Source organism: Ailuropoda melanoleuca, chromosome 2 (assembly GCF_002007445.2).
Source record: "Ailuropoda melanoleuca isolate Jingjing chromosome 2, ASM200744v2, whole genome shotgun sequence".
Classification (NCBI taxonomy): Eukaryota; Metazoa; Chordata; class Mammalia; order Carnivora; family Ursidae; genus Ailuropoda; species Ailuropoda melanoleuca.
Genome location: NC_048219.1, coordinates 87,738,526 through 87,761,129, shown reverse-complemented (window position 1 = coordinate 87,761,129; position 22,604 = coordinate 87,738,526). Strand labels below are relative to the sequence as shown.

Sequence of the window (22,604 nt, the reverse complement as noted above, 5' to 3'; positions counted from 1 at the left end):
CAAGCCCCACCTCGGGCTACGGCGGCAAGCGTGTGGGAGGGGTCAGGGGAAGAGTGGGCGCGGCCCCTCCCAGCCCAGGCCCCGGGTCCCCGCGGCCGTCGGAGGATCGCGAGACCGCCGCCAGACGGCGCGCAGGCGCGGTGACGCTCTTCGAGCCCGTGACCCAAGCGCGAGGCGGCAAGGGCCGGCGCAGGGGCGGGAGCACGCGGCTCTGGCTCGCGCGTCGAGCCCGGTGCTGATGGACAGGCGAAGGAGCGGCTAAGACGCAGCTTGGTTAGAAGCAGCCCTCCGTGCCAAGTATGAGTAAGTAGAGAAATACTAAGCTCGGGAGAAGGGAGTGGGAGGTGTCTGTTTGGGGCTGCTGGGTTTCAGCTTGTCCCTCGATGGGCTGGGACGACTGTCGTGCCTCACCCTCCGCCGCCGTAACTGGGGTCGGGGAGGTCCCGCTTTCTGGTGACTTGGCCTGGCGGCAGAATCACAGAGGACTTGTCCTTACGAGTCTCCATTTCGATTCTTCCAGCTCCGCGTTCTTGGGAGCAGCCTCCAAGGGCCGGGGAATCTTGCCACCCCGAGGTCCAGCCCCCTCCCCTCAGGCATGGGCGAGATATCCCCGAACTGGACTCCCAGGTTCCTGCTCGGCTGTCTACTGGAGGTTGGGAAAGGCAAACCTGAACACCACCTCTGCTTGAGGCCGCCCTTGCCTTCGTGAGCAGAGGCGCCAGGCTCCGCTTAAAACCCTTGCGGACCTCCTGCTTCACCACTGCAGCCACGTCTCCGGAGGAGACCACCAAAGGCTCGGGCGCTCTCAGCCTCTGTGCTTCTCCTCCAGACCGTCCTTCTGCCTGGGCTGTCCCTGCCCGTTGTACCTTCTGCTTCTCCTAGAGCAGCTCTGACCTCAACCCCACAGAGGCTTTCCGTGTACTCATATTGCCCTCAGCCCTGCTCCCCCTTCTCAGCGCCTTATCTGGTACCCCGAGAATACTGGCAATCTGGCAGCCCCATGCAACAGCCCTTATCACACCTGCAAAGGCTCCTGGGATGTGAGCAACTTGACGGAAGGGGCTTATCCCCTGCTGTAGCATAGTGCACATTGAAGTGTTCAATAAATGGATATTGAATGAATCAAGGTGTGGACTCCAGGGCTCAAAGTGAAAACTTAAAAATGTCAGGCTAGGGAGTGCCTGGGTGGCTCAGTCTTAAGCGTGGGACTCTTGATTTCAGCTAAGGTTATGATCTCAGGGTTGTGAGATGGAGCCCCGCATCAGGCTCCGCTCTCGGTGCAGTTCTGCTTAAGATTCTGTCTCTCCCTCTGGGCCCCCCTAAATAAAATTAAACTAAATGAAAATATTAGGGTGTGCTGTGGTACTTTTGGGGCTCACCAAAGACATGAAACAGTATTTTTTTTTTTTTTTGGCCTTTAAATGATGATAGCTAGCTAACAAGGTGACACTCCTTGTCAAATATGTGAATAAATTCAAGATGACAAATAGTGAAGTGAAGCTGTTTAGTTATGGTACCATCACAGCCCGTGGAGTGGTTGTGCTCAGTCAGTAGGGACAGGGCAGTGGGCCTCAGAGGCCAGTCCTGAAGAAGATCCAGGCAGGCTCAGGAGGGTGTGTTTGTGAGATGTTAAAGACAGTGAGGACACCAAATCCAAGAGGTGTTTACTGTAATGAGTGTTCAAGGAGGGTGGGGTTCCCCCAATCTGATCCTCCAAGGCTCTGGGGTGACTCACTCTTCCTTGGGCTCAGGGGTGGGGCTGATATTTCTTCCCCGAGTTGGCCCTGCTCTCCCTGGCTCTTGTCATCCCCATTTTCTCCAGCCACCAGAGCCACATTCCTCAGATAGTAAGTGTTGAAGCAGTTGGTCTGTTCATCTCCAGGATTCAGGTTACAGCAGAGGGCAGAGTCTCGCCAGAAGTTATGTCGGGGACCACAAAGGTCCTCAATGAAGGCCGATTTCTGAGGAGAAAAGTAAAGCAGAGATGATGGGGAGGGGGCTACCCCAGGTCAAGCATCAATACTGGGGTGTTCAAAGTCCCCCTTCCCTCAGCTTCTAGTGCTATCTCCCTGAATCCTTTCCTGGGGTCCAGAGAGAGTTCAAGGCGGCCTTGCACAGCTAGATTCCTTGTGACAGACATAAGTGCACATCTGGAAATGCCTGAAGCTTGAGGCCCAGAAAAGGCATAATAAGAACTTAGAGGTGGGGAGCAGATCAGGTCAGGAATGAAGACTTCGGAAGTCAAGAAAAAAGATCTTCTCCACTAGTCCTCTTTATTTCTGTAAGCAAGTCTGAGGTACTGAAGAGAAGGGGTAGCTGGAGTTGTAGCCCTCTCTCCTCCCTCCCCTGCCTTTCTGTGGAGACTATGACCTCCTTCTGCCCCCACTCACCTTCTCCTCAGCACAGCAGGCCTGCTCTGGAAACGGCAGGTCACAGCAGTGGGCAGTCATGTTCTGGATCAGCCCAGGAATCTGTTTACTATGTTGGTAGGAAAGGGGAAGGGGTCAGGGTCTTTCTGCATCCCTAGGCATCGAAGTGGTGCCTGGAGACCCTGGTGTTGCTCTTACCAAGAGTACCCCAGAGGATGCCCAGAAGGGAGGTTTTGGGGAAGGGAAGAGAGTTGGGGAAGAACTGGGCAAGACTCACTGCTTGCTAAGAACTCTTCCATTTCCACAGAGGTGGCCCATGAGGTTGGGGGTAACTCGGCTGAGGTCAAGGGTCAAGATGTCCCGGTCATAGTTGGGGTAGGGAGCCCGACGGGCAAAGCACTCATCGCGGGCAGGACTAGGAGGGTAGTGGCAACACGAGTGGTGGTGGGTCTTGACAGACTGTTCCCGATCACAATATCCATCAAGGGCATCCTCCCACTGCGGGCCAGAGAGAGGGAAGTCAGAAGCCTGGAGACTTGGCCCTTTCCCTTCTGACCCTCTGCTTCTCTTACTGCCGTATGCTATGAGGTGAAGGACCCGCCCACAGGGGCCAAAGGAGAAGGGCAAGGAACCAGAGGACTGGGATTGGCAGCCGTGGATGTATGGCGCTGGGAGGGTGGAAGGATGGAAGCACAAATGAGGCTTGGAGCTGGTCACAGGACATGAGCTGGAATGGTAGACGAGGAGGTCAGGTAAGGCCAGAGCTGCACGGGTGGATGGCACATGGGTGCATGTGTGGGATCAAGGGTGGATGAGACCAGGAGTGCAGGATGAAGGCTCAAGATGAACAGAGTCAAATGACGAATACAATGGATGCACAGACACTTGCAAGCAGATGAACGGGCAGGCGTGCTCACACTGGGGAGGTACATGGACGAACGGATCAGCAGGATCAGAGGTCGGAGATGAGCAGGCAGGCAGACGGGCTCTTGGGACCGGGACGCCCACTTACGGCCTTCCATGTACAGGTGTGGTTGTTCCCCTGCCGGCAGCAGCGCTGGAACTCCCCTTCTAGCCGGGTCAATGCTTGAAGCTGTCTTTGGATGGGGTCAGTAGCTGGGAGGTTGCGTGGCACAGAACGGAACCGTCTTAGGTGGCAGATGTTCTTGACATTGTCCAGTGTGGGTACCCCAGGGGGGAAAGGCAGCTCGGGGCCCGAGGAAATACCAGGCTGGTGGCTGGGGCAGGCCCGGAGCTGGTAGTGTGGCTGGGGAGCTTCCTCCTGGAAGCAGGAGAATCGAGCCTCCCCCTGCTGTTTGCAGCACCGGTGGGGTCGGGTCTTGACCGAGAACTCGGCCTCACAGAATCGGGTCATTGCGTCCTCCCACTAGAGCAAGAGGGATGGATCAGCCCAGCAGCCCATTGTCCACATTCCTGTCTTCCTCCCAGGCTCCAGAAAAGGACCCTGGGCAGGTAGATAAGAAAGAAGCAGAGGCTGTCCTCTGCCCTCCTAGCACACTGGGGAGGCCCAAGGTAGGGCCAAGAAAAGGGTCCTGAGTTTCCTACATACCCAGGCCTAGAAGTCCTTCCAACATACACGTACTGTTTGGAAGTTAAAGGACACCCCTGGCATCAAGAGCCTAACCCTTACCACGAGTTTTGCACAGTCCAAGCGGTTTGTGCGGCTGTGACAGCGGCAGCAGCGGGAATATCCAGTCTCCAGCAAATTGAGGGTCTCACCCTGGCGAGTAAGGTGGGAGAAGCCAGACTGTGGCAGGTTCCAAGGGCCATACACCACATGCTGACGATTAGGAAGGCAGATCTGGTCCAAACTGTCTGGAGAAGGCCGCCCAGGGGGGAAGCCATCCAGCCGGTGGCCCCAGCCACCTCGGGATCGGCCCTGTTGGCAGTGCAGGGCTGGATTCCAAGACTCAGGCTCAGGGGGGCTACGGTCCATGAAAGGAGCTGGCTTTTCTAGAACGGAGAAAACAGAGTGGGAAGGGGAATGAGTAGAGGGACAGAGAAAGTCTGAATGAGCTGGGAAGATTGAAAGAACTTGGGGTTGAGGAGAAAGGGTTGGGAGGATATGGGATAGAAATGAACTTGTGGTTTTACCTTCAGAATGACTGATGGAAAGGAAAGAGAACTGGGGCATGAAAGATGTCCCTTTTATAGCCCCCACAAATCAGACCTGCTCCCTCTGCTGCTTCCCAAGGCTCAAGCTCCCTGCCTCCCTCCCCAGGGTCCTGAGCACAAAAAGCAGAGGGATGGACAGAACACAGCTGTCACTCACCCTCTCTCTGCTTAGATGGGAAAGTCATTTCCTCCTGATGTAGGAAAGGTGGGTCTACTGGGATAGAAGGAGATGTTTAAGCAGAAGCCATATTGGGATGGGCTAGAAGAGGGGGACCTGGCCAGCTGCCACTCATAAAGAGGAAGTCAGTACAGAAGCAAGTGAATATAAATGCTTTTATGCCATTTAATCTCATAACTTTATAAAATAAGTCTTATTTCCCCATTTTTACGTATGAGGAAACTAAGGCTTGGAGAGACAACTTACCCAAAGTCACACAGCTAGCTGTGGCACAGCCCCAAAAGCCCATGCTCCTTAGGCAGGAGGGTAACGAGGAGAGGGAGTCACTTACTTTCCTTCTGTTCAACAGGGACCTGGGGAGGGGGCAGCTCTTCTTGGAGGGGGATGGCTTCCTGAGGGAGAGGGGGATCCACTACAAGACAGGAGTGAGGGCACAAAGAAGCAAGGATCAGACTGGTGTCAGCAAGACTGTGGCGGGTTGGGGGTGAGGAAATGGGCAAGCACTCACCTTGCTTTTCCACGGGGAGCTGGGGAGGGGGCAACTCCTCTTGGGCAGGGATGGCTTCCCGAGAGGGAGGAGGCTGCACTATAGAAGGGGGGTATGTGAGTAGACCACCCTTTCTTCCAGCCAGGGCAAGTAATGGGCAGGGCCTTCTCACCCCTCCCCATCTGAAGAAGGGGAAGTAAGCCAGACTAGAAACCTGGAGGGGCAACTGAGAGGGGTGCACGGTGGACTTACCTTCACTCTGTCCCTCAAAATAGGAGCCATGCTGAGGGGTGTCAGGGTGATCCATGGGGAGGGCTCGGGACCGGGGTGGGGAGGGGGGTGCTGCATATCCAACTAGAGGTTAAGAGGGGAGATGGTCAGAGCTGACAGTTTCTCCTAGCCACCCCCCATCCCATGCTGCTCCCCCAAACTCTTACCTTCTTGAATGTGGTAGGTGAGGGGCTCTGGCCCCAGCTCCCTCTGCCCTGGAGCCTCGGAGCCTGGAAGATGAAAGGTGAGTCGGGTGGTTTTGAGGAGCCCTTTCTTGGTCCCAAGCACAGGATGTGGGGGCAGTAGATGTCAAGGGTGTAGGCAAGATGACCAAGATACCAGCCAGTCCTTCTGTATTGCTCCTGTCCCATGTGCCCTAATGAATCCACCCACCCCCGCCCAAACCCACCTAGGTGTGACCAATTGGGTTCTGAGAAAGCCGTGATGTTCTGACAGCCTCACCTCTACCAGGCTCAAAGCCTTGGGTCTCGCGGGTCCAGGCCTGAAGGGAATGTGACATATGGGGCTAGGAATAGGGGTAGTGGGATGGTGGAGGCCCTAATCTCCTGTCAGTGTCTCTCCGTCAGGGCTTCCGGGCTCTCCTCCTCTCAGCCTCTCAAGTTTTCCAGAGGAGCAGGTCTGGACTTTGGACTGGTTGCGGCTTCATCTGCTCACCTCCTCTAGGCTGTTTAAACATTTGTGGACCTTCTGATAAGGAGCCCACCTCAGACTTTGAGTGCCTCCCCTTCAGTTGATCCCAGACCCTCCTCAGCTTAGGTCTCGAGTTAGGACCTGGGGACTGAGATGATTCAGGACCCCTGAGGCAAATCGCCCCACAGCCACAGGGAAAGGAATCGCCTGTAGCTGGTCTACAATCACAGAAGACTAGCACCTAGGAAGGACGAGACATGCCTGACAGAGACTCGGACCAGATCTCAAGTTTCCCTTGGTAGCATTTTGTCCAGCATGCGGCAGACGTGTGTGCGCTAGTAGAGGGACTGTGTCTGGTCCCCTGTGGATGGACACCCTCTCAACTCTTCTAACCGGGCAAGGAGTCAGTCAAGGCCCTCTGGGTCAGCAAACCAGTTTCGAGCAGCCTGGGGGCCCCATTCTTTCTCTCTTCCCTGCTTGATTGGCCCCATATATACATCTTCCTGAGGCAGGAACCCCTCACCCTGGGAATCCACCCACCCGTTGTTGTCCATTGTACTCCCAATTTTATGTCTCCTGGCAGCAATCTCTAGGAACCCCTCTTCTTCCGTGCACCTGCCCCCCTCCCTGTTTAAAGGCCCCAGTGCCCAGGCCCACGTTGGGTCTGCTCAGAGATGCAAGGCCGGGTATACAATCACCCTGCTGGTGAAGAGCCATTTAGAGGGTGGCTGGACCCCGGCTCCATGCCCACACTGGTCGAGGCCTCTTCCCAAGCGCTGGCTCCAACCCCAACTCACCTCCCTCAGAAGTTACAGAAGTAACAGCCAGACAGGCCAAGACGAAGGCTGCTCTGGACATGGTCCCCATCCTGGGGCAAGGACTGGTCAGTGGCACCCAGGAGGTGGCTCGTCTCAGGCAGATCTGAAGGGCTGGGCTGCCGGCAGCCTGCTTCTCCGGTTGGTGTGACTGCTGTTGTGAACCTCAGGGCTGGTTCCTTCTCCTTTTATACTGCCATCTGGGGATAACTCCCTCCCTCCTATTTCCTGCCATGACTCAGTCCCAGCTGCACCTCCTCTGGAGGCCACTCCTCCCAAATTCACCCTGAAGTCTCCTAAGTGGACTGAGGAAACAGGGCTGAAGGGAGGAGAGTGTTCTTATGATCCCCAGAGAAATGGATTCTGAGACTCATGGAGGAAGAGATGTTGAGACCTGGGGGCGCCTGGGTGGCTCAGTCGGTGAAGCGTCGGCCTTTGGCTCAGGACATGACCCCAGGGTCCTGGGATCGAGCCCCACACTGGGCTCCCTGCTCTGCAGGGAGTCTGCTTCTCCCTCTGTCCCCCTCCCCCCACCACTCGTGCTCTAATAAATAGAATCTTAAAAAAAGAGAGAGAGAGTGAGACCTTGTTTTATGCCTCAGCTCCTGTCTTCATGCTGCCTACTGTGCAGGACAGCCTGCTGAATTGGGGGTGGGGGGAGTAGGGCACTAAAGAGTTCAGGGTGGGGGACAGGACAGCTGCCCCAGGAGATCCCCTACCAGTGAGAGGCCAGGGCTGCCCCCTTTCTGTTTCCCCAGTGCCCCAGGACAAAAGAGGCGGAGACCGAGTCAAACTCCCTTTCATCTCCTGCTCAGGAGTCAGAGATTAAGATGAAGACACATACCCGAGAGCTTTAAGTTTATTCTTTATACTTTCATTCTCCTCATGTCCAAACAGATACAGCTTCCCCCAGATCAAATGTCTTTCCAGGAGAGCAATGTCATGCCTCCACATGCATTCTGATGGGTCTGGGGGCCTTCAGACTCTGGCAGTCAGGTACGAGGTCTCCCATGCGAAGGGCGGCTGGCGGCTCCTGCCACATCTGTATACAAAAGCTCAGAACACTTCCTCAGCATCTGGGACCCTGGTGTTCTGGAGCTCCAGCAGCCGTTGCACAGCCTCAGTCAAGTCCCGCTCCCCGAGTCGGTGGTTATCTCTAGTCCGAATGTTCACCGTTCTCTTACTCTGCTCTTTCTGGCCAACCACTGCAGGAAGAGGGGAGGCTTGGGACTGTCAGGGCACATTCATCCACAGGGAATATGCAAAAATTCTAGAGAGCTAAATCTTTAGGAAGGGTGAGAACACAGCCCAGATAATAGTTCAGGAAAACGGTATATTTAGCTGCCTCTTGTTCTCCAGTTCCCCGATCATCCTGACAAGATAAGGAAATGTTCCAGACATGCTCTCCATGCCTTATCACTTCCAGTCAGGAGCCTACAGGTCAGAGAGAGACAGAAAGACCAAGAAGCAGACCCAGAGAGAAACTGTGTGTGTGTGTACATTAGAGGGAGGGGAGGGTGGCAGGAGTACAAGACTCACAGGCAAGCCCTGGGGGTCATGGGGCAACTTGCTCTAAGTGCCATTGGGCGAGTGGGTGTGTAAAATGAGAGAATTGAGTAATCTGACAAGAGGAGTTTCTGCTCCTTGTCTTCAAGACAGAACTCTGAATGGAGAAATGAAAAAAGGAACAAGGTGGCCTGACTCTTCTCCTTAAGGTCTTTCTCATCATCCCTTAGGGCTGACTCCATCTGGGTCTAGAATAAACAAAGCTAACTAATTAACACCTCATTAAACCTTCCTGTCCCTTTCTCTCTCATGCTCCTTTGGTTAATTAACCTAACAGACACCAAGAGCTTGGATGATGGTCAGAAGAAAACTGTTTTCCTGAAACCATAAAACTCCTACGAGAAAACATAGGTGGGAATATCTTGGACATTGGCTTTAACAACTTTATTCTGGATACATCTCCTCAGGCAAGGGAAACAAAAGCAAAAATAAATTATTGGGACCACATCAAACTAAAAAGCTTTTTGCACAGCAAAGGAAACTATCAACACAATGAAAAGGCAACCTACTGAATGGAAGAAGATATTCACGAACAATATATCTGGCAAGGGATTAATATCCAAAACATATAAAGAACTCATACAACTCAATACCAAAAACAAAAAAACAAAAAGTCATATTTGAAACTAGGCAAAGGGCCTAAATAGACATTTTTCCAAAGATGACATACAGATGGCCACCAGGCACATAAAAATACGCTTAACAACACTCATCGTCAGGGAAATGCAAATCAAAACCACAATGAGATGTCATCTCACACTAGTCAGAATGGCTAGTATCAAGAAGACAAGAAATAACAAGTGTTGGCAAGAAAAGGGACTCTTGTTCACTGCTGGTGGGAATGCAAGCTGGTGTAGCCATTGTAGAAACAGTATGGAGGTTCCTCAAAAATTAAAAATAGAAATACCATATGATCTAGTAATTCCACTGCATGGTATTTACCCCCCATCCCACCAAAAGAAAACACTAATTCAAAAAAATATGTGCACCCCTATGTTTACTGTAGCATTATTAACAATAGCCAAGATACGGAAGCAACACAAGGGTCCATCAACAGATAAAGAGATAAAGGTGTGCAGTCAGAGAAAGCCAAATACCATATGATTTCACTTTTTTTTTTTTAAGTAAGCTTTACACCCAATATGGGGTTTGATCTCACAACCCTGAGATCAAGAGTCCACATGTTCTATCGAATGAGCCAGCCAGGCTCCCTGTATGATTTCACTTATATGTGTAATCTAAAAAACAAATGAACACACACAACACACCCAACAGAAACAATCTCATAAACACAGAGAACAAAATGGTGGTTGCCAAAGGGGAGCAGGGTGGGGCATGGGCAGAATAGGTGAAGGGGATCAGAGGTACAAACTTCCAATTATAAAATAAGTAAGTCACAGGGATGAAAAATACACCAGAGAGAATACTATCAATAGTATTGTAATAACTTTGTATGGTGACAGACGGCAGCTACATTTATCGTGATGAGCACCGAGTAATACACAGAAGTGTCAAGTTACTATGCTGTACACCTGAAATTAATGTAACAGTGTGTGTCAACTATACGTCAATTAAACTTTTTAAAAATTTAATTTAAAAAAGAAATTAATGTTAAAGTTACTATGTATATAATCAGGAATAAACGGCAGAACATACAAAAATTATAAGGATAAAATGTGAGTCTAAAAAGAAATGCTATGTTTGCATCAAAATACTGTGAGCCTTGGGCAATATCCCCAGAGCCACTGTGGTTCACACTCTCCCAGCTCAGTCTGAAGGGGCACTTTAGTGGAGATGTCTGAAAACATGGGCCCAGCAAGTAGAATTCAAACACTGGCTGGTTACACACAAACCCCAGCCTTCGTCTTGAAGGTGCTCACTTTCCACCATTTGTTGTAATAACCTAAATCTCAAATGTTTTCTCAAGTGTCTGATTTTGTACTTTTTTTGTTCTGCTGAGAATATTATTTTGTACTAGGCGTTGGTAAAAAAGTGCTTTTCATGCCTGTGATGTAATTCTCTATGACTCAGCACAAACGCAAAGAATAAATTAGTAGTAGAAAAAAAGAAGAAAAAGGACATTCTTCCGAAGGTAAGAACTGGTTGTCAGGGGGTGAAGGAACGTAGGGCCCAAATGGCTCAGGTGTCCTGAATCCGGCTCAGGTGTCCTGAATCCGGCTCAGGTAACGACCCCCAATTAACCCAAATATGCAAATAAGCAAATCTAATAGGAAAAAACAGCATAGGAGGCCGGTGGAGAGTGCAGGACTCTGAGGGCCTGTGCTGCTGGTCACTTACCGAACTGAAAATTGTAGTGGGTGAGCTGAGCCCGGCGGACTCTCCGGCTGAGGGTCAGTCCTAAGTCGGCATCCAGGTCACAGACCAGTCCTGCAGCCTGTAGTCTCTGCTGCACCTGGGGCAGAAGGGCAGAGGTTTGATGCCAGGAGCCACGGGGCTGGGAAGTTAGAACAATCTGATACCAATCTTCCCCATGCCCCGGATCTGTTCCTCCATCCACTGCCTCAAGGTTCTGTTGGTTGTGGACAACCCCTCCTTGTTTATCTGCACTGAGGTCCCTTCCCACTGGAAACCAAGTTTCTGTCCGCTTCCTACTGGAGCCCAGCCTGCCACCAACTCCCCGACTCTGCCTGCTCTAGCCACAGCGCTACCCAACCAGCTACTTGACTCTAGTACCATCCACATCCCTACTTCTCTCTAGAAAGGAAACACGAAACCAACATTTATCCAGGCCCCTTTTGTGCCAAGTGCTCTGTTGTCAGCGTTGAACATTTGTTAATTTGTTTAATTTTCATGCATCTACACAGGCAAAGAATTAAGTCTCACTTCTCATCTGTGGAATTTCCAGCATAAAGGCTGGCAGCCATTTGAGGCCAATCTTGTGGCTCCAAGTGCTATTTCCCTTGCACTATGCCGTGCGACCCCTTCCTACATACTGCTCAGCCCTGGACTCCAGGTACTCCTGCTTCATCCCCTGGGCACACTGCTCAGCTTCTCCTCACCTCCCTGGCATATTCCTCTTGCTCAGTTCCCACTGGGATGACAACCACCTGGAACGGGGACAGCCACAACGGCCTGGTGGAGAGAGGGGAGAAAGGCAAACTAAGTTACTCTGGCTCTGACCACAAGTGTGGCTGCAGAGAGTCAAGTTGAGAGGAAAACAGAAGAGGGAATCTGAGGAGACCAGCATCTGGAGCATGCACCCACTATCGGGTCTGAGGACCAGAACAGAAATCTGGGGCCAGAGGTCTCACCATTTTCCTCCACAGCTTTCCGCCAGCACTCCCAACATCCTTTCCACAGAACCTAGCACGGCTCGGTGAATGAGGACTGGACGCTCTGGGACTCCCGCCTGCCTTGGAGGGAAAGACAGGGGTGGATGGAATAGAGGAAGTGTCACAAAATGTGCACCCAAGATCACCTTCCGGGTTTCAAGAAATATTTAGCTCCAGCAAAAGTGTAGAGGATTTGGGTTTCATTTTTAGGGACAAAGACAGAAGGGGAAGTTGCTCTCCACCTATTCTGCTGGCAGCTAAGGGAAAAGGGGACGGGGCAAGGTTCTGTACCCCTTGTACTGGAGGCCAAATCTCAGGGGCAGCTGGAAGTCAAGCTGGATTGTCCCGCACTGATGGGGCCTACCCAGGGCATCACGGAGGTGCACATCAATCTGGAGGAGACAGATGGGAGGGCATAAGAGCAACCAGAAGCAGCAGCCTCTACGGAATGTGCCACCCACCTTCTACCCACACACAGCCCAGGCTGTCTTGAGAGACGTGTCATGGCTGTAACACACTCTGCTTCGCTCACTGGGCACTCCAGCAGTGGCTCTTTCTACTCAGGAATGGTGCAACTTTAAGGGACATCACACTGACATGAATGAACCCCCCACACCCTGGCCTCTGAATTCCGTGAGCTCGTCATCTCCGAGACCCTCACGTGCACTCACGCATGGAGACAGCTCTCATTTCGGCATCGCCAGAACAGCTGCACGTCCGGACGACGCATCACACACCCTGCCTGGTTACTGTCCCTCAGTCTTCTGGCTCGGACAACTATTCCTACGAATGGCTTTTTCAGTTCTTAGGTTCCCTCCCATTCACAGCCCCTACCCGCCTTTTCTTCTTTCCCCATGCAACTGGAACCACTCTCCCTGGTTCCCTTCCACCGTTGTTCTCCTGCCACATGCCCATGGCAAAACCCCAACCTGGTGGCACTCTGGTCTCTCACTTCCTTGGCCTTGCAACAGAACCACTCAGGGCTGCCCAGCATGTCCCATACCACACAGATGCATCAATGGGGATTGATGCCACCATGCTAGGCCCTGTTTTGAACTTTAATGGGGCCCTTGCTACTGTCAAGAATCCTTTGCTGCCCTAGTCGGTTTTGTGTCCTGTTCTCAAGTATTTTCAAGCTTTCTCCTCTTCCTACCTTCACTGCCCTCACTGACAACTCTCCTATGCCCTATTCCCATCTCAGCAAATGATCCTGTCTCAGATCTCACGGGGAAATTAGATAATGATATCACAAGATAGAAAAATGTCTCAACTTCCTGTCACCACATCTACAGACTTCCTTGCATGTACCCCAACCTTTCTTCCTGCCTCCAGAATGATGGCAAAGGTGGTCTCTTGTGGGTTCCCAATCCTGCCCCCTCAAACCTCCCCAAGAAATTCCCTCTACTGAAACCCTTCTACAACTTCAACTTCTCCCTGACCCAAACAGGCTCTCCCTCATCAGAGCGTTTAAACATTCTCAAATTTCTTCCTTCAGTCAAAATCTCTTTTGACTACCTAGGCCCCTTTGGCTACTCTCCTTTACTTTTTTAAGAGCCAAAATTCTCAAAAGGGTTATGTTCATTCATTCACCTCTGACTCCAACCCCAGCCTCCACTTAACCAAAAAATAGTCCTTCAGGGGCGCCTGGGTGGCACAGCGGTTGGGCGTCTGCCTTCGGCTCAGGGCGTGATCCTGGCATTATGGGATCGAGCCCCACATCAGGCTCCTCCGCTATGAGCCTGCTTCTTCCTCTCCCACTCCCCCTGCTTGTGTTCCCTCTCTCGCTGGCTGTCTCTATCTCTGTCGAATAAATAAATAAAAATCTTAAAAAAAAAAAAATAGTCCTTCACTATCTTTTTTTAAAGATTTTATTTATTTATTTGACAGAGACAGTGAGAGAGCACAGGCAGAGGGAGCTGGAGAGGCAGAGGGAGAAGCAGGCTCCCTCCGAGCAGGGAGCCCGACTCAGGGCTCAATCCCAGGACCCTGGGATCATGACCTGAGCCAAAGGCTAACGCTTAACAGACTGAGCCACCCAGGTGCCCTGGTCCTTCAATATCTAACAATCTTTTCACTGAACCCAGCAGAAACTTTCCAGTCCTTTCATCCCCCCTAACTTCTTCCACTTCTTCTAACTTGCCCTGTAAGCTTTTACCCTGCCCTCAGCCTCTGCCTGCACTGTTCCTGCCTAGAACTCCTCTGTACTTGGCCAACAATGACCTTCCAGGTTAGAAAGAGAATCCTGCAAGAAGCCTTTCCTGACCCTCCTGAGTGACATGCTCCCTTGGTACCTACACAGTGCGGATTCAGTGGCCCCAAAATGTCTATTTATCTCCCATACCCTTCACAAGACCACAAGCTTCATGGGGGCAGGAAATGTACTGCTCTTCTTTAAATCCTACACAAGTTTAAAAATATTCCTTTGTGTCTATTAAATATCTAATAAAACAAAACAAAAAATGAATAAATGAAACTCTTAGCATGGTCCCCAACTTACCTTAGGCCCATAGAACGCACCATCTCCAGGGTTGAGGTCCCAGGGCTCTCCAAATTCTTCCAGGGCCCGCTGAAGGACCTTTCAGAAGGAATGAGACAAGAGAGGAATATGTCATCTTAGACTTTATGAGCAACAGATCCCTCCAGTCCCCAACAAATGACTTGCTTAGCATATGTCTCCAAGGAGGGCGCAGATTCCCATCTCCCCTCCCCCATCAAAGAATGGTTTATCTGCCTCTTCACTACTTACCTGCTCAGCCTGGTCCCAAACGCAAGGCTCTCCCAGGAAGCCAGATGGCCGGGTGGATAGCGCCAGGCGGAATGAGAAGCCAAGGACAGCATAGACAGAACGGAGGAAATCAAGACAGCTTCGGATCTCTGCTTCAAGCTGGGGGCAGAAAATAAGAGTAGGTGAGTTGTATGCTACCTAGAGTTCTGGAGTGATGGGAGTCTGGGGGGAAACACAAGGCAGGAACATAGAGGACACTTCGGGCTATCATGTAACCGAGCTGCAGTATCAGAAGAGGGAGACTGGCAGTGGGGAGCACTCGTGGTTCATCACGAGAATGGAAAGTGGCTTAGAAATGCTTTGGCAGGGCAACCCTGTCAGGATCCCTCTCACTCCTGAGGGCTTTTTCTGTATCTTCACTTAATAAACTTCTATCGCTCTACTCAAAAAAAAAAAAAAAAGAAAAAAAGAAAAAGAAAAAGAACAAATGCTTAGATGGTGTTGGGGAAGGGCCACCTGATCCGGTGCACAGAAGATGTGAGCGTCATCCTGCTGGAAGCACCGCAGCCGGGTCAGTCCCCCCAGACTGCCAGAGGCCTCGGCCCGGTGCAGGGCCCCGAAGTCTGCCAGTCGCAGCGGCAGCTCTCGCCAGGATCTGGGACGGTGAGCGAACATCAGGCTGAGGATGGGGTGCGGAAGGGTCAGGGCCATAGGGAAAGTAGCCCAAGACTGCTCCTCTACCAATGTGCTTGCTTAGATCTCTGGATCATCAGCTAGCACCCTCTTCAGCCTTAGCACGCCCTCCCACTGAGTCCCGTCCACCCCACCTGGCACAACTTGAGCCCCGCCTCGCCGAAAGTACATTCCTTAGCAACAGCAGGGAGGACCCAGGCCTCCTGGCTCCTAGCTCACCAGTGTGCAGGGCAGTTCATGGGCTTGAGGGCAAGTGTGTCTGTGGGATGGCTGGTAGGATGGTCACTCGGGGAGCTGGCAAGCCTGTCAGAGCCTGGGGGCTGCAGGGTAAACATGTCTTCCTGATAATGTTCCCAGTGTCCTGACAGCTCCCAGAGTTTCGCAGAAAACAGCGTGGGGGTTTTCACTTCTGAGAAACCACGGCGGGTGTACTCGGCCTGGAGAGGAGAGTGTAGACATGGAAGGGCAGAGTGACCGGGGGAGAGGAGGCGGGGCGGCAGGTGTGATTCTCCGGAGATCTCAGGTCATGCTGATCTTAGCCACAATCTGTTAAGTACCATGCTCTCTCTCTACACTCCCACCCCATGGACCACACATTCCTAGGACCTTGTTAAAGGTCACCAGCACTTTACAATGTTTAAGTTTAATCCCCCTCTTTTAACACCTGGCATCTTCTGGGCCCTGATTTCCTCCCTGGTCTTCCTTCCTCTCGATTTGGGTTCCCCTTACCCTGATAAAAGCCACCAGTGTGTTATACACCCTTGTCCCTCGAGGCAGGAAGAAGCAGCTCCCAGGGCTCAGTTCATGGAAGAAGAAGAGCTCCTGTGCCTGTGCAGGAATGGCAGTGTCACTCAAGGGAGAAAATGGGGACTCTGAAACCCAGAAGAAACGACTGATGGAGCTGCTCAATCTCTGAGATTCGTCATCTGCTCCCAACTTCACCATCAGGTTCCTTCACACCCATTTCCCTTCTCCCAATCTCTGTACCTTCCCAATGCGCCGGTGGTCCCGTAACTCCGCTTCCTCCTTCCATTCCTCCCAGGCCCTCAGCTCCTTTGCTGTGGGGAAGGAGATCCCTGACACTCGCTGCAGTGTCTCTGAGGCACCCGAGGACCTCCACAGGGATGACGAGTTCTATGGGAGGACACGGAGAGTCAGAGAGAAGATGGGGGGACTGCAGGCACCTAAGCTCTCCTCTGATGGTGCTTATCTGATACTGAGCTGAAGCTCAGACCACAAACATCCGGTCTCAGCGCTCACTGTTTCCCACTGCCTCCACCAGCATGATACCACTATCCCCCGCTTAGAGATGCCTGGACTCCTAATCCCCACTTGGGTCCTCCTCAAGCCCAACTTTATCCTGCCACCTCTTTTTCTTCCCATTCTCCCACGGGCACCCTTGTACTGAGGACCCCCTCTCGCCGCCCCCCCCCCCCCCCGCCGCACTTCTAATCAATGACTGCTCAGCAGAGTAACCTTAAATTCTGGTCAAATGTCAGGCTATCCATCTACTTATCAATCTACCATACTATGTCCTCCTCCTGGCCACATGAAATTCAAATGCCTCTGCCTGCTCTTTTCTTGAACAATTTAACAAGAAAGAGCCTATGTTTTATAGCACTTTCAGCTTTTCCTCAAACACTTTCTCCTGTGTTAGCTTTGTCTCTGTGACGTGGATTTATTGGCAGGACAGGAATTAACGGCAACCTTATTTTACAGATAGGGAAAATGCATAAGGAGATTTACCCAAGGCCACATACTTCACTGGTGGCAGAGCTAGGACTAAGCACAAATGGCTAGGTTTTCAGTCCAGCGCTTTTGGCGTATATACCTGCCTCTCCCCTTGGTCCCTGCTTCATTCCACCTAATAAATAACTCACCCGGCCCAAGAACAGTATTTTCATAAAAGGCATGCCTTTGACTTAGAGTATTCTCCCTGCACCTGTCAAATGGTGTTCTATACACCCTGTCTCCACAGAAACCTCCCCCATGTGACCCTGTTCAACCTGTTCACACGCTCCCTCTCCATCTCCCTACCACTGAAGTTCAACTACAGAATGTGACTTGGCTTCTGGGCCCTGGCAGGGTGTCCAGCATCTGCCATCAGACTGGGAGTTTGCAGAAGGCAGGAACTAAAAATCATGCTTTCTGGATTCCCCACTCAGCTATCAGAGGAGAGAAGGGGCTGAGGGGGATCATCTTCCCGTTCCCCTGCTCATCCCAGTGAACCCAGGAGTCTCAACCCAACCTTGCCCTCCTAACTGACCGTTAGCAGCTTCAGTCCTCCAATCTGTCCAGTATGCCGAAGGTGGGGGCCCTGGCAAAGATCAACCAGCATGCCACACCTGGGAGAAAGAACAGGCTACTTAGTGGTTTCCAAATTCTTGAGCTTCTAGTGTTCTCCCTCTCGTGGTCTTCAGCAGACAGAAAAAAGTGAAGAACTATTCTACAGAGAAAGCAAGAGCAATGGGAGATAAAATTATTTCCCGTTCCTCTTCCTCTCCTGGAGCAACAGATTACCTTCTACCTTCTTCCCCTCATCCCATTTCTGGCCTTCTTTGGTGCGCCCCACCTCTCTCTCTTTACCTCCATTTTGACAACTCTCACCCATATACTGTTGCTGTTGGACCTGTCACTTTCTCCTTGATCAGGCGTAGCTTAAAGGGGTTATCCTGGAAGGAGAGTGAGGATAAGTCTTTATTCCTATACAGATGTCCTGGGAGAGAGCCACCTCTTCCCTCATGCTTCTGGGTCTTCCTCCTAAATGCGTGCACCTCCATCCCACCTTGAAGAGCTGGCGAAGCTGATCCTGAGACACTTCTAACCTCCGGAAGGGCTGAGCAGCAGCTGCAAGTTCCTGGCAAATCCGCTCCAAAGCAGGCAGCTCTGAGCCCCGAACTGTTCTGGAAAGAGGAGAGTTGGTTGGCTTGCATCTGCTGAGAAGCATCACCTGGGTGCCAAACCTATTGGCTTGGGGCTGAAATCCTGCTCTCCAGAGACATCTACAATTATTGGCAAAGACAGACAAACTGAGAGAAAACATAATTAGGAAATCAGGTATAAATTTTCCAGCAGGACCAATAGCTCAAGGTATGAAATTAAAAGTTGGATGCAGGCAACGTGGATGGACAAAATTAGAGCAATAGTAATGAAGGATGGAGTAAAAATTTAGACTAGAGAAGTTTCAAACAGAATTTAACAGAAAAGGAAAGGCATAGACTAGTGGAGAAAATGGCACCAATGTTACAGTTGAGGCCTGGAGAGGCCCTTCCCCAAACTTTCTCCTCCAAATTGAACGTGCCTGATGCCCCAGAAAAAGGGGGCAGAAACCACCCCAGTGAAAGAGTACACACTCAGTTATTAACTGAATTAGGTTTGAGCAGCTAATGAAGAGCATGGTGACTACAGCTGATAATTCCATATTGTATATACACACATCGAAATCTATAAGAGCAAACCCTCAGCGTTCACACACACACACAGACAAAGCAAGGAAGTAAGGCGATGAATGTGCTAATGAACTCAGCTGTGGGAACCCTTTCACAATGTGTACAAACATCAAGTTACTAGGTTGTACATTTTTTTATTTTTAAAAGTTTATTTATTTATGTCATTTCTACACCCAAAATGGGGCTTGAATTCACAGCCCTGAGATGAAGAGTCCCACGCTCCTCTGACTGTGCAGCCAGGACCCCTTACGCTGTACTCTCTGGCACGTGTGCTGCCGAAGCGAGCACTGTACACTTTAAATGTGTCACTTTGTCAATGCACTCCCAAAGTTGAAAAACGAAATAAAATACAGTGAAATGTCTAAAAAAGAAAGAAACCACCCCAGAATCATTCTCTTCCCTTACACTACTCACCGCTCCTTTCCCAGGAAGAAATCATGGTAGAAGCCACATTCTGTACTTGGACCTCGGCAGAGGACAGCACCAAGGAGCTGTTCAGCTGCTGCCCCCAGGACATGGGTGCTGGAGTGCCAGAACACCTGGGTTCACGAGAGAGGAGTTCATAACCTTCTCTTTTAACCGCTCACTCTCTGATCTTCTCCTCAGAGAAGCTGGTGTGAAACTGGTATGGCTCTTCTACAAATAACTACCACAAAATGGGGAACCTGACCTTGGGGGCGAACACTAAATAGTAAAAGAGAAAATCCAAAACTGAATAGAAAAGAAAACAAAAGGCTAGTACAAGCAACGCACGGATGTGAGCAGCCCCCAGCCTCACTCCTTGGTGCTTCCCAGTCCTACAGCAGAGACGTGGGGCCGGTCTTCTTTTGTTACTCTTACAACATCCCCTTTTAGGGCTTCAGCGTGAACTACCTACTTAAGATGGTAGTTCCTAAAGGCTCTGTTTGGTCTTTTAGTTCTATTTTTTTTCTATCCCAGGAATCTAGTGTGATGCAACCCCTTCTCTAGGATTTGGTCACATCTATATGTAAGTGACAAAATACCATTTTTCTGGATCCTAACAGATAAGCTCCGTATTACCGAAGCTGACGTGGAGAAGATAAAGTGGGAAAGAGGCCAGTTGTGCGCTCAGTTGTGGTAGTCAAATCAGAGTTAAAAAATATAGGGGCGCCTGGGTGGCTCAGCCAGATAAGCATATGCCTTCAGCTCAGGTCACAATCCCACGGTCCCAGCCCCATGTCTGGTTCCCAACTCGGCGGGGAGCCTGCTTCTCTCTCTCTCCGCTGCTCGTGCTCTCACTCATTCACTGTCTCTCTCTCAAATAAATAAATCATCTTTAAAAAAAAGAATTAAGGGGCTCCTGGGTAGTGCAGTCGTTAAGCGTCTGCCTTCGGCTCAGGGCGTGATCCCGGCGTTCCGGGATCGAGTCCCACATCGGGCTCCTCCGCTGGGAGCCTGTTTTCTTCCTCTCCCATTCCCCTGCTGTGTTCCCTCTCTCGCTGGCTATCTCTCACATAAATAAATAAATCTTAAAAAAAAAAAAAAAGAATTAAAAAATACACGCTACAGATGACTTATAATGTATGTTTGTAGAGTTGAGGGGACTGAACTGGCATATTATCTTTCTATTTTCAGCTTATGATCTCTCCTTTTTGCTAGCACAAATGATGTCTACTTAATAGATCTAGGCTGAAAACTTTCATCCTAAGTTTCTAGCTTAGCCAGGGCTAGTCAAGACAAGCAATCTGTGGTATCTCTCTCTCCCAATTGCAAATGGAGAAACTGAGGCAAAAGAAACTAAACTCAAAATATGCCTACTTAAATATCCCTTAGTTTAGGGGGGCCTGGGTGATGGAGTTGGTTAAGCGTCCGATTCTTTTGGGTCAGGTTGTGATCTCAAGGTCCTGAGATGGAGCCTTGTGTTGGGCTCTGTGCTCTGCACAAGACACTGTTGGGTTTCTCTCTCTCTCCCACTCTGGCCCTCCGCACACCCCACCCCTGCACTCTTTCTCTCTCTAAAAATAAATACATAAATCTTAAAAAAAAATGTATACACACACACACACATAAAAGGGAGCACCATATATATATATATATATATATATATGTATATGTACACACACACACACACATATATATATATATGTAAATAAAAGGGCACCTGGGTGTCTCAGTCAGTTAAGCACTTGCCTTCGGCTCAGGTCATCATCCCAGGGTCCTGGGATCGAGCTGGCGCAGGGCTCCCTGCTCAGTGGGGAGTCTGCTTCTCCTTCTGCCCCTCCCCCTGCTCCTTTTCTCTCTCTCTCACTCTCAGATAAATAAAAATCTTAAAAATTAAAAAAAATATATATATCCCTTAGTTTAGTTGCCACAGTATTCCCCAAAAGGAAGAAACTTACTGCTTTGCCCTCTGCAGAACTGAATGTCAGAAACCTGAGGTCAGAATCTGTCTCCAAGGGCCGCTCCAGATCATAAAGTTCTCCATTCACTTGTGCAGCCACTGCCATATCTGCCAGTGTTGAACTTGGCAAGGGGAGGGGCGAGGATAAAGAAAAAGACATGGTTACAATCCACAGGGGAAGAAACAACTCCAAACTTGAGAATGGGGAGAGGTGTCATCAGAGCAATAAAACCTCTCATTTCTTTCCCAGTGGATAATAAGTGAAGGGTAGACACTCTGAAACTAATGCAGATAAAAATGAATCCCCAGGAAAAGGCAATCTTGATAGGGATGGAAGAGAAGCAAGCAGAATTTTCATTCCCTGCTCAAGTCCTGCGAAGTACAGAGGAAGGATAATCCTGGCAGGTACAACAGGTCTGGTACCTGATGTGCTTGGCTAGTTGGTAAGGGGTTGTGTTCCACGCCACAGCATCCACTTTCTGGCCTCCGGGGAGTGATATCTTAATAGTCCGATGTTCCTCCTGTGCCATACTTGCTAACCTCTTTACTTGAGCAGTCCATAGCTCCTCAAAAAGGCCAAGCCGCTCTGCCAACCAGTGTGGAGGGGTCGGCACAGCTGCCTGGAGGGAGAGAAAGAGGTTAGAAGGTAACACGGGTCTCATCATTCCTTTCTGGGATTGGGGCTAGTGGGAGGTGAAAATATGGAAGTGATCTTGGTCCTAATCTCTAGTCTGTAAGAGGACGGGGTGGTAACAGGGCTGGAAGTCCTATGCTCCCCAGTCTGTGGACCCTAGAGAAAAAATGGCTGCAACGAAGGGCTTACGGTAGCCGGGGCCAGGGACTCACGGCAGGGGTAGGGGGTGTCAGGCTGGGTTGAGAGCCTACACCTTGGACCTCAGCTGGGCTGGGTCCAACGCGGTTCATAACTTTTGGGTACCTCACGCACCGTGTGTAACCCGCAGGTTTGCAAGCCTGGGAGCAGGAGCCGCGGCCACCTCCGATAAGACCCCATGTTCCTTCAGACCCGTGCCTACATCCTTAAACAAATTACGGTCGTTTCTCCTTCACCGAATTCCTCATTGGCTTCCGGCCCAACAACACCCATGCTTATTGGTTCCTATAGCTGCCACTCTAGTCTGAGACCACCTCCAGGAACTCCGAAGAGGTACGCCCCACACAGCACGAGCAGCCGTGTAGGTGGTTCCGGATGAGCGGAAGACCTAAACTGTTACACACACCCGCAATCCCGAAACCTGAAGTTTCAGCCTGAAGTAGCAATAACATATCCTGAACTTTGAGGACTGGGGCAGGAAAACTCTTGAGTAACGAGAGTGGGAGAAAAACAGACGGGAAGAGTAGCTAGTCGTTTCCTTTTAAACATAGGTTTTCTCTTACATAGTCTTTATTGGCAGGTAGAAAACAGGTACGAACCAGGTCTTTGGAACCAGACAGCGTGAGATCTCTCATTCACTCTGTAATTTTAGGTAGATTACTTAATTTCTTCTAAGATTCAATTTCCTCGTCTATAAAATGGGAATAATACTAGTAACACTCCCAACTGTTGAAGTTAATTTCACGTAAATCGTGCGTGGTCCACAGTACGGGCTACA

General features: G+C 50.6%; 2 protein-coding genes and 1 long non-coding RNA gene across 10 annotated transcripts; 1 reads left to right on the top strand and 2 right to left on the bottom strand.

The window, feature by feature from the left end:
• The first annotated feature begins 146 nt into the window (after positions 1–146).
• Positions 147–1,126, top strand: LOC109489648. The gene is made up of 2 exons (XR_002142692.2): positions 147–303; positions 521–1,126. It is a non-coding gene; the product is annotated as an uncharacterized LOC109489648 (long non-coding RNA).
• A 364-nt stretch (positions 1,127–1,490) lies between these two features.
• On the bottom strand, positions 1,491–7,087 carry ECM1 (extracellular matrix protein 1). Its single transcript, XM_002919305.4, is given in 11 exon segments — positions 1,491–1,781; positions 1,784–1,961; positions 2,391–2,478; positions 2,647–2,867; positions 3,382–3,756; positions 4,021–4,343; positions 5,015–5,095; positions 5,192–5,269; positions 5,423–5,524; positions 5,608–5,670; positions 6,889–7,087. Coding segments are annotated over 11 exon segments (1,629 nt in total). The 5' UTR covers positions 6,959–7,087; the 3' UTR covers positions 1,491–1,731.
• A 660-nt stretch (positions 7,088–7,747) lies between these two features.
• On the bottom strand, positions 7,748–22,099 carry TARS2 (threonyl-tRNA synthetase 2, mitochondrial). Of its 8 annotated transcripts, XM_002919306.4 has the most exons (18): positions 21,941–22,099; positions 21,418–21,614; positions 20,993–21,116; positions 19,047–19,171; positions 17,969–18,086; positions 17,791–17,855; positions 17,450–17,528; positions 16,171–16,317; positions 15,913–16,011; positions 15,403–15,620; positions 15,007–15,169; positions 14,512–14,649; positions 14,263–14,340; positions 12,057–12,157; positions 11,745–11,846; positions 11,493–11,565; positions 10,771–10,885; positions 7,748–8,111 (listed from the first exon to the last, which is right to left on the bottom strand). In XM_002919306.4, the coding sequence occupies exons 1-18, from the start codon at positions 22,004–22,006 to the stop codon at positions 7,963–7,965; spliced, it is 2,157 nt and encodes a 718-aa protein (XP_002919352.1). In that variant the 5' UTR covers positions 22,007–22,099; the 3' UTR covers positions 7,748–7,962. The 8 variants fall into 8 exon arrangements, 4 of the variants coding, with proteins under 4 accessions (XP_002919352.1, XP_034510099.1, XP_034510100.1 ...); XM_034654208.1 differs by having other exon boundaries at positions 17,791–18,081; XM_034654209.1 differs by lacking the exon at positions 12,057–12,157 and having other exon boundaries at positions 11,745–11,842; positions 17,791–18,081.
• Between the last annotated feature and the right edge of the window lie 505 nt (positions 22,100–22,604).

What these genes read in the sequence shown, in the direction of transcription:
- TARS2 (XM_034654208.1), bottom strand. Translation starts at nt 22,006, where the DNA reads ATGGGGTCTTATCGGAGGTGGCCGCGGCTCCTGCTCCCAGGCTTGCAA. An exon ending in TTCTTCCTGGGAAAGGAGCG is followed by an intron (nt 18,082 to 19,046) that starts GTGAGTAGTGTA and finishes TTTCCAGAACAG; the next exon opens with TTCGGGGCTCAGAGCTGCCT. An exon ending in GAAAGCTGTGGAGGAAAATG is followed by an intron (nt 11,566 to 11,744) that starts GTGAGACCTCTG and finishes TCTCTCCACCAG; the next exon opens with GCCGTTGTGGCTGTCCCCGT.